At 44.4% G+C, this 19,924-nt stretch overlaps 1 protein-coding gene across 1 annotated transcript; it reads right to left on the bottom strand.

Moving 5' to 3' along the window:
* Positions 1-5,995: 5,995 nt before the first annotated feature.
* Positions 5,996-16,395, bottom strand: CCDC89 (coiled-coil domain containing 89). Its single transcript, XM_069230770.1, has one exon. The coding sequence runs from the start codon at positions 15,445-15,447 to the stop codon at positions 14,449-14,451; it is 999 nt and encodes a 332-aa protein (XP_069086871.1). The 5' UTR covers positions 15,448-16,395; the 3' UTR covers positions 5,996-14,448.
* Positions 16,396-19,924: the final 3,529 nt, after the last annotated feature.

Below are 19,924 nucleotides of genomic sequence, written 5' to 3'. Positions count from 1 at the left end.
GGAAAAGGCCTGGCAGCGAAGGGGTTAAACAAATACAATATACCATTCTGCACAAATGATATCTATCCCCCAAACGTTTACACACCATTTGCCCGGATAGGGACCCCCACTGCCTCCGATGTGGCATACTTTATACACTTGCTTTGGTATTGCACACTGGTGGTCCCTTTTGGGAGGCTGTGCTTTCTCGTATAAGGCACACCACTTGATGGGACACACCGAGGCAGATCACCCGTTGTCTGCTAGGTCTGATCCCTGAAAATCCCAAGAGGGCCTTGACCAGAGAGTACACACTGCTGGGGCTTACAGTGGCAAAACGAGGCCTTGCAATACACTGGCTTAGCCCCCGACGAATAACAACTTGAAATAAGCTCTAATTGAGTGGGCAGGGGCAGAGGAGGTTCATATGTGAAGAACACATAAAGACAGGAAGATAGCAAATTCCCTGCTGGTCTGGGGAACAACTACAGAGGCACTTTCCGAGTCCTCTGGAGTAGTTTCTCCTGGAGTTGGGGGTGACGGGGATAGCCCAGAACATCTTCCCCTGGTAGACGGAGCAAATATATTTGGCCAAGACTGATGCACAACATTATTGATAATGAGATAGGGCGTTTTCTAACCTGACAACATGCTAGTTGATAGAGGACACACACAGAACAGATTATTGGATACAAGTATGAAAAAGGAGAACTGTAAGCTCATCTGGAAGGGAATGGGGCATTAGGGGCAATTGATTTAGTTTGACACTGTTTTGTATGTAAAATGTATACTTTGAAGCAATGCTATAACTAATTTCAGTGGGAATGGTACTCTTCTTATGCTCTACTCATAATGTTCAAATGCCAGTAGGAAACACGTTAAAAAAAGATGGCCCTGTGCTGCTCACATCCTTTTTTTTTTAAACTAAATCAATGTAATAGAAATGTTAAAGAGGGTGTGATAAGGAAATCACTTTTGTTGAGATGTTTTTCATATTGATGTAGGTGAACAATAAATGGATGTATGTGATTACTAATTATGAATACCTGGTGATATTGGAAAATAATAGGTAAACCTATGATGAGATTATATAATAATTAAATGCTCATTGTCGATGTGATGGTCAGGGCGATGTAGTGGTCAGCCACTATCGCGAGCGTGAAGGTTATGAGAATCATCCATTACTTTCAGCTGTCAGTAAGCTAAATGTGTTTTGTAACGATGCAATTTTACTGAAACTCAATGTGAAAGCTGTATTTATCAATCTTCACATTCAAAGCTCTTGTTGGGGTGCAGGAGGGGAATCCCTTTTCATTACGACAGCTTCGAACATAGCCAGGGTGAACATGACAATCTCTAGTTTTTGGTCTATTTCCACATCGGTGTTGCCTCCCTTCACTCTCCAAGCCTTACCATCTCTTCCTCCTGTTTGTTTACATGAGGATAGCAGTGGCACTGCAGAACAGTGATCCTCTTTTGGCTAGAATTTACATCGTCTTCAGCCACAGAGAAGGATGGGGCCTGCGGCCATGTTGATGGCAGATAACTGGGTGTGGAACATGTGCACCACTGTTCTGGGGTAAAACTGAGTACCAGAAGACTATTATTATTGTCATCATCGATAATAGTAATAATAATAATAATAGTTTAAATAAGCTTTGCTTGCTTTAAGCTCTCCAGATTCAATCCATCCCTCCCATTGCCTAAGCCATGTTTTCTGTATCTTTCAATTAATTCACTTTCTGTTAACAGGCCTTTAAATCTTGTTCATACCTCATCTAATTTGCTGTGCATTTAAAGACTGAGATCAAACATCAGACGCTGTCTTTCAAGGGTGCTTGTTTACTTTTCTTTCTCTTACTTCAAAGTGAGAGATTTATGTGACAATTGTGCTGGATACTAGGGACAGGAAAGAGTTTTTTCCTAGTACACAACAACATTTAAATGAACCGTCTAAGTCTTTCAGTATATAACAGAATTATAAACGCACAAATAAAGCACGTTTTTTGTTATTTCTGAAGTGTGTTGGAAACAAATACTTTAATGTTATCAAAACGAATCATTAAACTAGGTGATGCAATTTTCACACATTTTAGTCTGTGCATTGTATAGTTTTATTATTTATTTAATTTGATTGTTTCATAGTTTTATTAGTAAAACTGTGGGCATCATTTACAAGCCTCATGTACTACTACAGCTGCATCATTATTTTGCCGCAGAGGTGTTGCTAGCACTGCCCTATACTGCTTCATATTTACAAACTGACGCATTGGGCCCAATGTGTCAGTTTGGAAAGTCCTGCATCACATTATACCTGCGCTAGGTATAATGTATGCAGGGTAGGCATTCCCACAGGAAAAGCCACGTAGAACTGATGCAGTAAAATTTAGAACTTTTCACTGCATCACTCTACAACTTCACTGCGCCAAATTCTAACGCCTGCTCAGACCAGGCATAAAATCGACGCAGGGCTTTTTCCAATGGGACTCTCCTCACATTGCTGGAGTTGGGTTAGTTTAACGACACAACTCCAGCAATGCACCACTTTAGCACGAACAGATGAATCAGAATTTCTGACGCATCTGTGAAAACCTGCGCCATGGAGCTCTATATTTTAAATGCAGTGCTCCATAGCATTGTTAGGGGATGTGTGGTAGGCCCAAGAAATCTGATGCATTGATGACGATGCATCAGTTTCTTGTAAATGAGGCCCTGTACGTCTGTGCAAATGAATGGTCATTTCAATGAAAATGTGTTGTCTGTAATGGCAGTGTGCTACCACACCACAAATAATCCTCTCTACGCCACTCCACTGTACTCTGCACCACTCCACACCACTGCACCCTAATGTGCACCACGCCACTTTAAACCACTACACACCACTGCACTTTGCACCACCCCACTCTACACCACTTCATGCTATGCCTCTCTACTCTACTCTGTACCACTCTACTCTATGCCAGTGCAGTCTTCGTCACTCTCCTCTACACCACTGCACTATTCGCCACAGCACTGTACACCAATCCAGTCTAGGCCACACCAATTCACTCTGCAGTTCTTCACTCCAAGCCACTGTACTCTATGCCACTCTGCAACACTGCACTCTCTGCTAATACACTGTACGCCAATGTACTTTACTCTGTAACAGTCAATTCTATGCCACTGCACTCTATGCCAATCCACTGTATGCTACTCTAACCTACTCTGCACCAATGTACTCTATGCCACTGCAGTCTACACGACTTTGCTCTATGGCATTACACTATATGCCCCTCTACACAAATGGACTCTACCCTGCAACACTCAACTCTATGCCACTTCCCTCTACTCTAAAACAATCTACTCTATGCCACTGCACTCTACGCCACTCTACTCCACTCTGCACCATTCCACACTATGCCACTGACCTCTACGCCACTCAATGTCAATGCACTCTACACAACTGTACTGTCACTTCACTCCATGCCACTGCATTCTACTCTGCATCACTGTACTCTACGCCACTGCTCTCTAGGCCACTCTACTTTACTATACACCACTGTACTCTGACACTTTAGTCTGCAACACTGCACTCTCTGCCACTGAACTTTATGCCATTTTACCCTGCACTACTCCACTCTATGCTACTGCACTCTATGGCACAATACTCCACTCTGCACCAATATAAACCACTGCACTCTATGCCACTCGATTCTACTCTGCACTCTACTTCACTGCACTCGATGCCACTCGACTCTACTCTATGCCACTGCCCTCTGCATCACTCTACTCTACGCCACTGCACTCTATGCCACTCTACTCTATTCTACACCACTCTACTCTGTGCCACTCTACTCTGCGCCACTCCGCTATGTGCCACTCCACTCTACTATGCACCACTCTAATCTACACCACTCCATTCTACAGTGCAGCACTATACACCGCTAAATTTGATGCCACTGCACTCAATGCTGATGCACTCTATGCCGCTATACTCTGCAACACTCTATGCCAATGCACTGTACACCAGTCTACTCTACTCTATGCCATTCCAGTAAATGCCGCTATACGCAACTCCACACTATGCCACTCCAATACCCGACACTCTCTGCCACTTCATTCTACTTCCCTCTTTGCCATTCTACTCTACAAAACTCCACACCACTCTCCTCTATGCGGCTAACTCTTAGCCATATTGACTAGCAGCCAAGCTGGTAAACAACGTGGCTAAAACACATTGGCAAACTAAATAGCTCTTGGATAGTCGAGGCCTATTGGCTTTGTCAATGCTTGTTTACATTACTGCTGGAAATGTGCCCGATGCATTTAGGTGACCACTGCTGGTAATCTTGCATATGGTGGCTACTAATATACAGGCCTCAAAAAATCAGAAACATTTTACCAGACCTGCAGGTCCAGTGACGTGGATGATCTACTTGACCTAACTACAATGCGCTTAACCCATTAGCTTGTCTCAAATTGTGTGATCGAAGTCAAATATTTTTTCGTCAATTCACCTTTTTCTTTGTTGTGACATACAAGACCACCTTCAAATATTTGAGTTCAGCTTTTCTGCTGTACAAAAAACGTTTTTGATTTAATAGGCTAAACCTTTGCTCCATGCATAATAAAAAAATCTAGTCCACACAGAGGGTAAACACTGACATGTATTGCTACTGATAAAAATATACAGTGTACAAACGATAATATGTGGAAATTATATTTCAGCAAATATTTATCATTTGCCCATCACAAAGTAACGTCTTCCGATTTGGTTTCCATTTCACTTCAAAATTACATAAAAGATCCTTCTTAACTACCGAAATGTATTTTGAAATATTTGTACAGTTCATTTACAAGCTTTTCAAATGTTGTGCCCAGCACGATTGTCAATAATTTCACTTTACAAAATCCTCTAACTTTGCAGTCCAAGAAAGAAAAGTAAACATAAAATAAGGAGCAATTCCTAAGAAGACATATTGGCCTCTGTCAGTGAATGAGCAGTAAATGTGACTAGATAAAAAGAAGGTTTAAAGGGGACTTTAATACTTATTCCTGTTTTTAGTGAACAGAGTACATGATCTTTGTCGGCCAGAGCTCTCCCCTAGACCGGGCCAGTAGGCCCTAAAAATAGCTTGCCCTGATAAAAACTGATTCACCACCAATTTTTTGGGACCCCTGAAGTAGTCCCAAGTAGTACTTGGGTCCCCAGTAGTTAGCAGAACTCAATTTTAACATGCATACTTCTTTGATAATATCTCCTTTAAAACAGCATCATAATTTTACATTTATTTAATAGCCCATATCTATCTATCTACCTACCTCCCTATCTACCTATCTGCCTATGTACAGAGGGAGAGCTAGATATATAATTAAATATAGATTTAGATCGTATGCTTTAACATGCTCTAACATTGCTTATCTGTGGTATCTTTGTAAGCTACTCTGTGTTTATGGGATATAGAATGTACAATAGAATGTTTTTTCCAGGATTCCAGTGAGTGGAAATTACTTAGTTGAACAGATTGATGAAGCTGTGTGAGAAATAAAGTTACTCTACCTGTTGATCTTCCTGGAGACGTATTCATTCTGCAGCTAAGGATACCACATTATCCTATCACAGTTTTAAGATGCATGAATACTTGACAAGTTTTTCTTCCTTTTAAACAGCATCATGATTCTACATAATTCCTGCTGAAAATGAAAAAAACTAAAAACACTATAGTGCAGGCCACCTCATTAAGCATTAACTATTGTGTTGCTTTTTATTACCCAACGATGTCACATTGATCGACAGTACTACCTCATCCTTGCAGGGCAATTGACAAATATGTATCTCCCCTGAGGCTGGCTCCTTCGTAATCTAAGTTCAGACAGAGTATTGAAAGTGATAGAGCCTGGGGCTCTTTCGATATTTCTGGGGTCCGATGAATCTTTTGCTTCTCAGGTTCGAGTGGTTAAGTGTATCAGATATCAAATTCATTAAATTATTTCTGTACAACCGAAATGTTGCATAATAACATTCGGAGTCAATTCATAGTGCTAAATGGGTTTTATTACAGACTCAAGTCAACGTTACATAAATGAGTCTCAAAGCCATAGCGCAAATATATAAAATCACCAAAGGAGAATTGAAGCATCATACAATGTTAAACCTAGTTAACATATACAACACGAAAACTTTGATCTCCACAATGCAAAAGATCAGAAAAAACATGTGATTCTTGGTCACTAGAACCAAGTTCTATTGCCCAACCATTTAAGCTAAAACCTAACTATTCCAATGTTAAAGGAATCCTTGAGAAAGGTTTGCAAACAGAAATTCAGTAGAATAGTATGTCAAGAGAGGTGTGATGGCAAGATGCCATGTGGAAATTATGAGGTTTGTCCCTCAGAAGGGTCCATTCAGCTCTAAGAATGGGAAAGGGCCTGAATCTCTCACTAACTAAACCTTCCTTAAATCTCTCATTGCCAAGAAAATGACACAACAGTCAAAGCTTCTCAATTGTATCCCTAATTAAAATTAATTGGAAGTTACAATTTCCAAACCCCTCCACAAGGGTGACTGTGTGAGACCCCATAGAAAAGAAGGATGGCTTGCGAAGGGATAGGCACACTAAAAGGATACCAGATGCATCTTGTACTATCCCTAAAGGACCCATAGTCTGGATATCACTAAGTTTGAGAGCGTAAGCTCAAGCGCATGATGGCACCGTACTGGGGACATTGAAATCAGAGGACCGAATGGTGGAATCCTGATAGGTCACAAAATGGAGGATTTGGCATAGTGGCCCCTCACCCAGATACCCTGCCCTGGTGTACCCTACCGCTGTCTGTTGCAGGGTGAGGCTGGCAGTCCTATGGACTCTCTCTCTGGAGAAGGGTCTCAGTTGGAAACTATGATACAGGTATAGTTTGAGAAACCCATGAACAGTGAATGTGTAGGTGCCCAACTGTAACCAGTGGACTAGCCCCTGTGCTAAAAGGGACACCATTTTTGAATGACAATCATGGAAAGGGACAGAAATATAAAATCCTGCAATGAAGTAGAGTGGACAGGAGTTGGCCAGTGAAGAACTTCAGCTGCTGCCCCAGGAGCTAAGGATGACAATAAAGGACAAGAGAAAATAAGGTGGACTGGTGAACATACATATAATACTGCTGTGGGCTGGCCTTAGGAAATTATCTGAGGCGGTAGGCACAGTAGACTAAAGGAAGTTGCAAGCATCAGGTGAAGCAAAAGATATCACAGAGGCCATGGCACACTTATAAGAATAATACATTTTCCCACCAGCAGGAAGAGAGAATGCAGAAGGTCTCTGTTTTTATAATAATGTTGCATAGTGGGCATTCCTGAAAATAATATTTTCATTATTTAAGCATTCCTAAAGAAGTGGTGTGGGGCTGTCTACTACAAGACCACTATTGGTAAGACCTCAAACAAAAACAGGGCTGTTCCAGTCTGTGAACGTGCAAATAGAATGTCACCTCGCATTCTATAGGGAAGGAAATCTTGGGTAAAGCCCTAATGCCTTTAGTTAATATTGTCAGTGCCTCCCTCTCCTAAAGTTTAGCCCTGGCAGCCATCAAGACATGTCTTGTCTTCTATTTCCTGAAGAAATCTAAGCTGAACGCTGATGAATTTGCACATCACAATCATCCGTCTGGAATTCAAATGCAACAACCTTAACTTAGTCTCAGTAAAACCCACTGTGCAGTACTGAGACAGCAACCAACCAAGTCACCAATCATGCCATACAGAACTATGAGGAGAGGGTCCTGAGGCCTGCTACCCCCTCACCATCTGGTTGCCTCCAATCCAGAGCCCTGGACTCAGCACCACAGCTCCCTTCTGGAGCACTACCTCAGCATCCCTGTCACTGCTGCGCTGTTGTTTTGCCTTTGCCGCTTCGTTCCCCTCCTGCTGCTTTATTGACTTTGTGCTCTGAGCTCTGTTCCTGTCCCGCTCTCCTGTCCATCTGTTTGTGTCACTACTTGTGTGGGCTTTGTTCCTGTCTCTTTCTGCCTGCACTGCTGTTTTCCTTATTTTTTCTTTTGTGCTGACCTTGTTCTCCTTGGTGCTCTTTGGGCCGTGCTTGTCGCCCATACGCTCTCCCTCTGCTGCTTCCTGCTCTTTTTTTCCTCACCTGCCTGCTGCCAGCTCCGCCCACCACCACCCACCACCCCTCCTACACCAGGACTTACTTAATGGAGGCCGGAGGCACGTCAAAGGTAAGCCCTTCTGCGGCCGTCCGCGGCTGGATCGCACCCAGCACCAGGAACCCTGTCTCTCCCACTACCTGCTGTTACTCAGCATCTGAACTGCCGGACCTAGACCCTAGGAATCAAGGCAACAACTGCTGCAGCGCAACTCCCGGACCATAGTAGGACATTTTGCCAGCCTCCAATGCTGCTTCATCGGCAGCATTAAGACTACAAAGCCGACCACCCATCACGAAAAACAGCTTCACTGCCTTGTTCTCAAAGTAAGATCCCTAAGCAAACATGTGACGGAAGTCTGGGACACATTAACCACACTCCAACCTGACCTGATGTTCATCACAGAAACTTTGCTCACCCCTGCATCAGCTCCAGACATCACCTGCACAACCTCCCAAGGCTACACATGTATCCACAGAGACTGACACAACAAACACGGAGGAGGTATCACCATCATCTACAGGGACAGCCTCTAATGCACCACCACGGTGGACGATCCGTCCTCCATCACCGAACACCTAAATTTCCGAATATGAACTGACGCCCAAACCACCATCAGAGAAACTGTCTCGTACAGACCCGTAAGCCCCCGCCTTCTGCAAAATGATCACCGATTTCATCTCCCCCTTGGCTATTGACTCCAGACACTACATCCTCCTGGGAGACCTCAATTTCCACTTCAACAACCTGGACGACGGAAACTCCACCAACGTCCTGGACAACCTCAACAACATCAGACTCCAGCAACTGGTCACCAGCCCCACGCACAATGCAGGTCACACACTGGACCCCATCTTCACCTGCAGCAACAGCATTAAATTCTCTCACACTATGGAGCTAACATGGACCGACCACCACATCGTACATTTCACCATGGCAAGTACTCACGAACCCTCCTCCTCAGCACCCACTCTCCCTCACCGCAAATGGGGAGAAATCACCGAGACCCAATGGACCACCGCCCTCAACACTAATAGACCCAACCCCACCAGCAACACCGAACAAGATGCCTTGATCCACAACTGCACCGAAAAAATTGCACCCACAAAAAAACTGCAACACAAGAAGATCCAGAAACCCTGCCAGCTAGTTCACACCAGAACTCTGTCCACTATAGCGAGAATTAAAACAACTAGAAAGACAATGGCGCACTTGCAAGAACGTATCAGACCGCCCCACCTTAAAAAAAAAGGTACTCAACAACTACCATCACCTCAGGGAAGCAAAAAAGGACACCCTGATCAAGAAGAGCACCAACCGGTCCAAGGAACTTTTCAGCATTGGGAGAGAGTTCTCTTGTTGCCTGACATCCATGGAGAACACAATCCAAGTCTCCCAAGACCTCTACGACTCTCTGGCAGACTACTCCCATGACAAAATAGCTGCCACCTACAGCAAATCCCCCCCTCCCAAAACCACCAGAATCAACCACCTTCTGACACCAGCAGACACCACTCACAGCCACCTGATCACTTACAGGAAGCCGCTAACAACTCAGGAGACATCGGCCTACATGAGTGCAACCCACGTCGGATCACCCAACGACCTGTGCCCCCAATACATCTTCAACCTTGGACAGAGAGAGATCAGTAGTTCCCTCACCCCCATCCTCAAAGCCTCTATCACGACAGCCCTCATTCCAAAGGCATGGAAACATGCAGAGGTAAAACCGCTCCTGAAAAAAACATCCGCCGACCTCAGCAAACTCAAAAAATACTGACCGATCTCACTGCTACCGTTCCTCACCAAAGTCCTAGAAAGAGCCATCAACCAACAGCTCTCCGAACACCTAGAAGAACATAGTCTACTGGACACCTCCCAAGCAGGTTTCTGAGCCAACCATAGCACTGAGACTGCCCTGATCGCTGCAACAGACGACATCAGAGCCCTACTTGACCATAGAGAAAAAGTAGCCCTAATCTTCCTCAACCTCTCAGCGGGTTTTGGCACTGTATCCCACCACAACCTCATCACTAGACTCCACCACCTTGAAATCCAGAGCAACGCCCTCAAGTAGATCCATGCCTTCCTCACAGGATGCACCCAAAGAGTCTACCTACCTCCCTTTACCCCTGAACCCAAGAACATCATCTGCAGCACTCCCCAGGGGTCCTTTCTCAGCCCCATCCTTTTCAACACCCACATGACACCATTTGCAGACATCATACGCAAACATGGACTCAACATCATATACGTTGACGACATGCAACTCATCCGCTCACTCTCAGATGATCATGCCTCCCCGAGAACCAATTTCAGCAATGTAATTTCCAACATCGCAGAGTGGATGAGATCCAACTGCTTGAAACTGAACACAGAAAAGACGGAAGTGATCATTTTAAAAAACAACACATCACCCTGGGATGACACTTGGTGGTCTATCATGCTTGGGCAAGCCCTGACCCCACCAGACCACATCAGTAACCTTGGCCTCATCGACAGCGGATTCACCTCCAAAACTCAGATAAACACATTGGCCGCCTCCTGCTTCTTCCGCATCCGCATGCTACAAAAGATTTTCAGATAGATCCCAGTAGATACTATTCGGACGGTGACCCAGGCCCTCATCATCAGGAGACTAACCTACGGCAACTCACTCTATGTCGGAGTCACCAACCAAATCTTCAACTGCCTCCAAACTATACAGAACGTCGCTACAAGAATCATCCTAGACCTCGCCAGATGCACAAATGTCACCCCGCACTTCAGAAGCCTACTCTGGCTGCCCCTGCAAAAGAGATGCAATTTCAAGATTCTGACCCTCCGTGTCAAGACTCTCCACAATATCAGACCCAAACACATCAACCACCGCCTGACTCCATCAACCCACCAGAGAACTCCGGCCAGCCTCCCTAGCCCTCGCGCACATCCCACAAGTCAGCCAAAGCCGCTGCGGAGGACACTCCTCCTACATCGCTGTTGAGACATGGAACAACCTCCCCCTCCACCTGCGAACCACTCACATCCTCCCTGATTTCACGAAGAAGCTAAACACCTGGCTTTTTTTAACGAGAGGCCGCCAGTACGAAACATCGTCCCACATAGCCTGGATACTCCTCTGGGTTATGTTGCACTCTACAAAATAATGACTGATTGATTATTTTAGTGACCATTTATGCCTGCTTGACCCCTCTCAGCCTTCAACACTGTCAATCATTGGTCCCTCCTTGACACCCTCACATCCCAAATAAGCGCAGTACATAATGGTTTAAGCTGTACCTGGTGAACAGAGCCCAGATGATCTAGCTGAGTTCCTTCAGAATCAAACCCATTCCAATCTCCTGTCCTGTTACCCCAAGGCACACCATTTCTTCGGTGACCTTCAACCTGTATTTGGGATAGCTGGGAGACCTTCTGGCTAATATGATAATTAGACTCTACCAGCAGGACAATGACACACAACTCTATCTGAAAGTATCAGTTGGCTAAGAAATCGCTCATCCCAGGGACTGTCTTCTTATGTTCCAAAAATGGATGTTCAAATTCTACCTAAAACTGAACACCCTCAAGACAAAAACTGCTTTCATTCATGACAAGCCATGGAAAAAAAAAATGTAAACACTTTTATAGGCATCAGCATGCTTATAGCAGTGACTAATGACAGGAGCACACAAGCCGCTACTAACAGTAGAAAACCTGGAAGAGTGTTACATTTAGGAGGTTAGTTCGTGAAGTTGTGAATTTGTTCCATCTTATGCTTGAGAACCAATTGTCATCTTGGCTGTGCTATTTTATACTGGTACCTGTAGCAATAGCTGGTTCCAATGTTAAGTCCCAATATGCAAAGAGCTAAACAGGATTGAATGAGGCAACTGGAGATCTTCGAGTTAGTCAGATTGTTCAAATCACAACCCCAGCCTGTCCAGGAGGGGTCAAATGTAGACACATTGAGGTGCCAATGGCAAACCTCAAACGACGCTATTGCTTTTTTTCATAATCGGATGAAATCTGCCAATTCACCCTAATCTCTCTTTCACATTGGCCAAGTACTCCTCTCAAGAGTGTAGCAGAGTGATAACTCGCTTTGGAGAAGTTCTGCAGAATTTAACAGCCTCATAAATTTTAACACAGCACAAAGCCTCCTCTTTGTAATGGGACAGAATGGAAAACGCATACCTTGATTATATAGCTATCAAATGGCCACCTGTCATTTGTAACAACTTCATCCAGGACTGGCTTTTATCCAATAGCACCCTGCAGAAAAGGACTTGAAGACGTTAGGCTTTCCCATGGGATGAAGGGGCCTAAATGGCCCAGCATGCGATTATTGTTGCCTAAACACAGCAGCCAGGTTTGGTTGTAGCTGTCACTCATTACATGGGGCCAGCTATCATTTGGCCCATGCCATGAAAGTGACTTTCAGTTAGATGTGTTTATTTCACCAACGTTACTACACATGCTGAGAGCTGTATGCTAATATCTATGAGAAAAGTGAAATTACAGATCAAAGACATGATTGTTAGCTGAAAAAGGACATTTCTGTATAGCACTACTGTGGCACGGAGCTAGCAGAGGCCTTTATAAAATAGAGAACTCTAGGACTGTAGTTCACAGGTTCATCTGAATCAGCCTCCTGCTTTTGGAGAAGCCACAGTTTCACAGTACACGCCTGATCTGGAAGTAAATTAGTAACTTTGAAGGCCTCGCAAATGCTGCACGAGTAACTAGATGACACTACCTTACAATGGTATGTTTGATAATAAAAGATGTGTTACTGAGGTCCACGGAGGCAAACATTGGTGAGAGCTCACTTATTTATTTCATTATCCAAAATCCAGTGAGAACCCAGAAGACGATTACCTTCGATAAGTCCCACGTTGCGTGATGTAATTTCTGGTAATGTCATCAGTGCTCCTGTAAGATAGCTCAGGAGAATAATGTATCCATTGTAAAGATCTGTGAGTAACCGGAAAGTCACAGATTTGGATAGCAGTGTTAGGGTGAGTGTTCAGCCTTTCACCTTTTGAGGTTGATAAATTGGATATCATTGACTTGAGTGACAATTAACACCTCTTATCAGTACCTGGAACACAGAATAATGGTATGGGCCGCTGGGTAGATGTAATTATTAGTGTGCTGTCTTTTCTGGGGAAGTCAATTTATTCTAAATATTTGTTTAGAGGTTTAAAAATTCCTACCTATTCTTCGTTATAGAATATTGCCAACTAGGAAGTGGGCGAAAGTGTACCATATCCTAAGCACCACTGGATGCAAACCACTAAAAGGTTGCGCACAGGAAGAGAATCTTCAGCTCTAGGCAGGAGGGCATAAGTGAAGTGGAATTGACTAAAGGAGCAAAAATGGAATGCCATAATGAAACCGGAAAAAATGTAAAGTCAGATGCTTATTAAAAGCTGAATAGCTCAATTTGAGTCAGCCACATAACAAGCAAGGTCTCTAGGGCTACCGTAATGAGCACTGAGCACCATCACTGCAACACGTCCTTCTGTTTGACACCACGAACCAGGCCTTATTTAGTATTACAGTGGTCTGATTGGTTTTGTGGCTGGGAGTGGCACTGTACTGGGGTCTGAGGTTCGGAGTGTCGAGTTATCCTGCCTGAAATGCTTGCTGTGTGTTCAGTAGCAGGTAATATCGCTTTCTGTTGATTTATGTCACTGGAACTGACAACGTGCCTTGGGTCTGAGACAGGGGCACAAGTGTGATTTGGAATCTCTATGTGGGAACGTTAGCATGTGTTCTGGGAACACCATTGTTTTGGGGTTTGTATTTGTTTGCTCTGTAAGGCTTTGGCTTGTGACAGGCAGCAACTGTGTAGCCCTGGGAGCTGTCATTTTCTGGATAGTGTATGTCTGAATGCCAGTGTGTGTTGGGTTCTATCACTTAGAATGCTGACGTACCGGATTCTGTAACTAAGAATGCAGGGTGAGTTGAGCTCACTCCGACACCTTGAATGCATTTCATGTATGGAATTGTGTCTGGTGCAATGAAGTAAAGACAGGCCATGTTCTACAATATCATTTTAATCTAACCTTATTAGCTCCTGAATCTTCTTTCCCAGCTGTCACTAGAGATAAAATATGTTTACAGTTTCGCATGGCTGATGTCACATGACGGGAAACACTGTCACCTAGATTCAGTGCACAGCATGTTTGCTATCCAGGCCTCGTCCCCTGAGATGCCACTTTCTGTGATTCACTCATTTAGGCGCCACTTTCTGTGTTCCACCAGTCACGTGATACTTTCGGTTTGCAATTCATTCACACATCAATTCCTTTGCTGTATTTTTCTGCTCCTGCTTCCTGGGCTTCATCCAATGAGATGTCGGAGCTTGGCATTCAGCTCCCGCTCTTTGGCCAGCAGGTCAGCACTGTGTTTTTTGAATGCCTCAAACTCCTTCTGAAGGCTCTGCAGATGCTCTTCTGATTCGGCCAGCTGTGTTCTCAGAGTCTGCACTTTCAGATTGGCGTCCAGCTCTGCCAACCCTCGATGGTAGCGCTCTTCGGCACCACGTCGGCCCTGCTCTGCTGCACGAAGCTGCTCCTCCAGTTGCGCCAACTCCCGCTGTTTCTCCTGGATTACCTTGCCCCTCTGCGTTGAGAGCTGGAGCAGCTCCTGTTTCTCGGCATTTAGTGCCTCCAGCTGTCCTTCTGCAGAGCTGAACGCTTTCTCAACACTCCTCAAATGTGCCTTAGCTTGCTGGCTTTCCTGTAGTGCACGCTGCAATTCGACATTCACGGCTTGCAGTTCTTGAGAGTGGGAGAGCTCTTTTTGTCTCTGTTTTTCTAGAAAGTCTTCTTCTCGGGTCTGCAGGTCGGCCATTTTGTCTGATAACTCCTTCTTCAGTAAAGCCAACTCCTTAACCAAGCGGTCTACTTCTTTCCCCAGCTCGTGTATCTTATCATCCTTCTCTTGTAGAGCATCACTGAAGAGGGCCTTGTTCTCCTGTCGCAACTTTGTATTCTCCTGACGCAGTTCCTCGTTCTGGGCCTTATACTCATCTTTGAACCGGATCATATGTTGGTGATTAGAGGCCAGCTCTGTAAAGCGGCGCTCAAGTAGCTCCGCCCTACGGCCTTCCAGCTTTAGCTGCCCTGCAGCATCCTCCTGCGACGCCTCTAGCTCTGTGTTAATGGCCTCTAGTGCCTGGCAGCGCAGTAGCGTCTCATCAGCCCGCCGCTTCAATGCGCATATGAGCTGCGACTGCTCGTCAATGCGGGACCGAAGCATTGCATTCTCAGTCTTGTCATCCAGCGTCAAGCTGTGGAGTTTCTGTAAGGTGCCCTTTAGGTCGCCCATGTCCCCCATAACTGGGAGATTGTTTCAGGGCCTTCACAGTGCTTGTGTGGGTTTGTGGGGGGCAAGAAGTGGAGGCACTCGCCACTTTACAGGGTCTGCCTTCCAACGATGAGCCCCAAACAGAGTCTATTAAGTTTATAAAAAAATAACGTCTCTTGGGAGATAGATGAAGTGCTGCTATAGTTCTTTTAGAACCACCGACCTGCTGAGAAGGGCCATTACTCTCCAAATATGCAACAGACTGGGGAGTATACTCCTTTAAAAACACAACTGTTGCTGCTGAGAGGCACTGCTTAAAATGACCTCAGTACTGAAAAGTACTGGTCGAGGTCTGACAAAAATACCACCTTTGTGCTGCGTGCCAATGTTGTCTGATTACAAATACGACAATCCTGAGAAGTGCCAGTGTTGTGCCGTCCGACGTGCCACGGCTCGTTAAAGTCCTAGCGGTAGTACCACCTTGTAAAAAGTGGCAATATTGTTGATCGAAAAAAAAAAATAATCCTCAGAACTGCCAAGATCTGTCATCAAAACGGCCAGTCCTCAAATATCCCAAAATGTCCCTATCGATTGCTGATCCATGGCAGCCCGGCTTGCATCTGTTTTAATGATCCACTGAAAAAATATAAAATTCTAGCACTGCAGTCCAGAGACTTCCTGCCCATCTGAAGCCTTGGTTCTTTGATGTCCGTTCGGGAGATGCCAAGAGGTCTCTATGCCGGCCCCCACGTCTGTCGTACTATTCAATAAGTTTATTCGTTGCCTGGGACCGGCCCATGAACCCAGCTGTGCCACGCTGACATGCAGGCCAAATCCTTGCAGCACCGACACTACACCTCGAACCCCGGCGGGGTCCTGGTCAGGCAGCTTGGGACTCCCAGCTCTGCCGTGCCCTCACCCCCTTGGCATCCAGCTGCAAGCTCTGCCGTGCTCCCGGTCCTGGGCTCAGTGCGATACTCTGGTTCTCACCGCAGTGTATACAGCTTGTTTTGGTTGCTAGGGGCGTAAGCACTGACGCCTTCGGCCATGGCAACGGCACTTACTTCTTGTGCCCTCTGATTGGGCCAAGTGTAATTGTGTCGGGACACCAATGGCGAGATAGCTCTTTCACAAACTTCAGCAAGTTTTGTCCTTCTTCACCCCGGATGGGTACAGAACAGTATCAGGCCAGTTGTTAAATATGACGATAGGCTTGAGAAGCTCATTCACCCCCCTCGCAGTAAAAAACGTTTTTTCTGTGCAGGTCTTAAGGACTCTGAAAAATCTCAAATCTGGCAGAAGATAGAATTTGTATATTAAAGAAGGGATTGGCACCCGCGAGTTTCTACAAAATACATGGAAGCCTGCAATCCCTGCATAAAAGTAGAGGTGGCTGAGGCAACAAATTAACTGGGAGATCATTGCCTAGGGTCAGGCTCGGCTCTTGCAGGAGCCGAGTGTTTTCTATGCATTTTATAGATCAATCATCACGTAAAATATAACGTCTCTTCAAAATTAAAAAAAATCTTTCGCATGTGGAAACTTTCACATTGTCACATTTTAGCACGGCACTAGTAAGTACTTTATGAAAAGTGATCATTTTTAAAGATGAACCTCTAGGCAACTAAAAGGCAAGACAATTGGCATGTAAACCGTGTGCTGGCCCAGATTATTAAAGAGTAACGTGATTTGTGGTGGAGACATGTGATGGTGGATGTCGTCTACAGGGGGCGTACTGGAGCTTTGCCACCCATATTGTAACATTTAGTGATACTTCAGACGAAACTGTGCTGTGTGTCATGTTTCTTTTATTCAAAAATGCAAAACAACAATGTTGAAATAATAAAGAGTAACCTTCCTTATGTTAAGGCTTTCTTTTTTATTTCTTTGTGCACCTTTCAGCAGTTTTTATACAGCACAAACTCGGCCCAAAGGTATTTCACCTGCTTTACATAAGCACCCGCTACATTACACAACGTCATTGTTCATAGGAATGGGCAAATTAAGCGATTTGCCCAGAATCACAGAATGTTGTGCGGACAAGACTCGAACCAGTTCACTAGATTCAAAGTTGGCAGCTCTGGACTTAATGCCACATCCAGCATATAGAAGCCACATAAAAGCTTGGCTCGTTATGGGCTCGAGGTTCCAACAGACCCTCGAGCTGAGCCAGAACCAGGGTTCAGGCTTGAGCCTGGATGATCTTTCAGTGGCTCGCTCACCTCTATACATATCCATAGCTCTAATTTCTTGACTGCCGAAGACTTGTGATGTCTCTAGTCGCCTGTAATTAGCTGCTTAAGTGCACTAACAACACATGGGAACTGTGATCCTGAGTGCAAAGTGGGAAGGATCGGTGAGCGTGGGGTCAAATATGTGGCTAAAAAGGAAAAACTATCCTGTAACTATTTTGTTGGCCTTTTGACTTTAACTGCATTTTGAACTAACTGCATTTTAAATTAAAAACCTAAAAGCAAGGTAAATTAATCAGTGGAAAGTTAACTATTTTATGCTTTGCTGTGGTTGCTAATTCGATCACTGCAGATGTCTATGTGTGTCATCAGAGAGCCGCAGAACTGAATCCTGGTTGGTGCAGTGGTGACATATATTTTTAGGGTTACAAAGTTCAGCCTGTAACAGAAAGCAATGTGAATATGTAAGTCATTATTTTTAAGTTTTAAACTTGCATTGCACACACTATGATACAAACTTCCACAAAATGCACAAAACAATTTAAGTTTAAGGTATAAAATATAGATTTTAGTAATATGCAGACTGCACTTAGTGCAAACATTTTTTGTAACTCAATTAAAAGCTCAAACTCCACAGCTCCGCTGGTAACACCCTTATAATACCCATCCAAAGTGTACATCTTTGTAATCAGGATCCTTCAAGTGAGTTCAATCAATTGAAGCCAATACTATCTTCCAAGGAGCATACAGGGAGTGCAGAATTATTAGGCAAATGAGTATTTTGACCACATCATCCTCTTTATGCATGTTGTCTTACTCCAAGCTGTATAGGCTCGAAAGCCTACTACCAATTAAGCATATCAGGTGATGTGCATCTCTGTAATGAGAAGGGGTGTGGTCTAATGACATCAACACCCTATATCAGGTGTGCATAATTATTAGGGAACTTCCTTTCCTTTGGCAAAATGGGTCAAAAGAAGGACTTGACAGGCTCAGAAAAGTCAAAAATAGTGAGATATCTTGCAGAGGAATGCAGCACTCTTAAAATTGCAAAGCTTCTGAAGCGTGATCATCGAACAATCAAGCGTTTCATTCAAAATAGTCAACAGGGTCGCAAGAAGCGTGTGGAAAAACCAAGGCGCAAAATAACTGCCCATGAACTGAGAAAAGTCAAGCGTGCCGCTGCCACGATGCCACTTGCCACCAGTTTGGCCATATTTCAGAGCTGCAACATCACTGGAGTGCCCAAAAGCACAAGGTGTGCAATACTCAGAGACATGGCCAAGGTAAGAAAGGCTGAAAGACGACCACCACTGAACAAGACACACAAGCTGAAACGTCAAGACTGGGCCAAGAAATATCTCAAGACTGATTTTTCTAAGGTTTTATGGACTGATGAAATGAGAGTGAGTCTTGATGGGCCAGATGGATGGGCCTGTGGCTGGATTGGTAAAGGGCAGAGAGCTCCAGTCCGACTCAGACGCCAGCAAGGTGGAGGTGGAGTACTGGTTTGGGCTGGTATCATCAAAGATGAGCTTGTGGGGCCTTTTCGGGTTGAGGATGGAGTCAAGCTCAACTCCCAGTCCTACTGCCAGTTCCTGGAAGACACCTTCTTCAAGCAGTGGTACAGGAAGAAGTCTGCATCCTTCAAGAAAAACATGATTTTCATGCAGGACAATGCTCCATCACACGCGTCCAAATACTCCACAGCGTGGCTGGCAAGAAAGGGTATAAAAGAAGGAAATCTAATGACATGGCCTCCTTGTTCACCTGATCTGAACCCCATTGAGAACCTGTGGTCCATCATCAAATGTGAGATTTACAAGGAGGGAAAACAGTACACCTCTCTGAACAGTGTCTGGGAGGCTGTGGTTGTTGCTGCACGCAATGTTGATGGTGAACAGATCAAAACACTGACAGAATCCATGGATGGCAGGCTTTTGAGTGTCCTTGCAAAGAAAGGTGGCTATATTGGTCACTGATTTGTTTTTGTTTTGTTTTTGAATGTCAGAAATTTATATTTGTGAATGTTGAGATGTTATATTGGTTTCACTGGTAATAATAAATAATTGAAATGGGTATATATTTTTTTTTGTGAAGTTGCCTAATAATTATGCACAGTGATAGTCACCTGCACACACAGATATCCCCCTAACATAGCTAAAACTAAAAACAAACTAAAAACTACTTCCAAAAATATTCAGCTTTGATATTAATGAGTTTTTTGGGTTCATTGAGAACATGGTTGTTGTTCAATAATAAAATTAATCCTCAAAAATACAACTTGCCTAATAATTCTGCACTCCCTGTATACA

This window comes from Pleurodeles waltl, chromosome 4_2, assembly GCF_031143425.1.
Source record: "Pleurodeles waltl isolate 20211129_DDA chromosome 4_2, aPleWal1.hap1.20221129, whole genome shotgun sequence".
In the NCBI taxonomy this organism is placed as follows: Eukaryota; Metazoa; Chordata; class Amphibia; order Caudata; family Salamandridae; genus Pleurodeles; species Pleurodeles waltl.
Note: the sequence above shows the minus strand (reverse complement) of the source record. Positions and strands in the feature narration are given on the sequence as shown.

Coding starts and splice junctions, on each gene's coding strand:
- CCDC89 (XM_069230770.1), bottom strand. CDS start 15,447: ATGGGGGACATGGGCGACCTAAAGGGCACCTTACAGAAACTCCACAGC.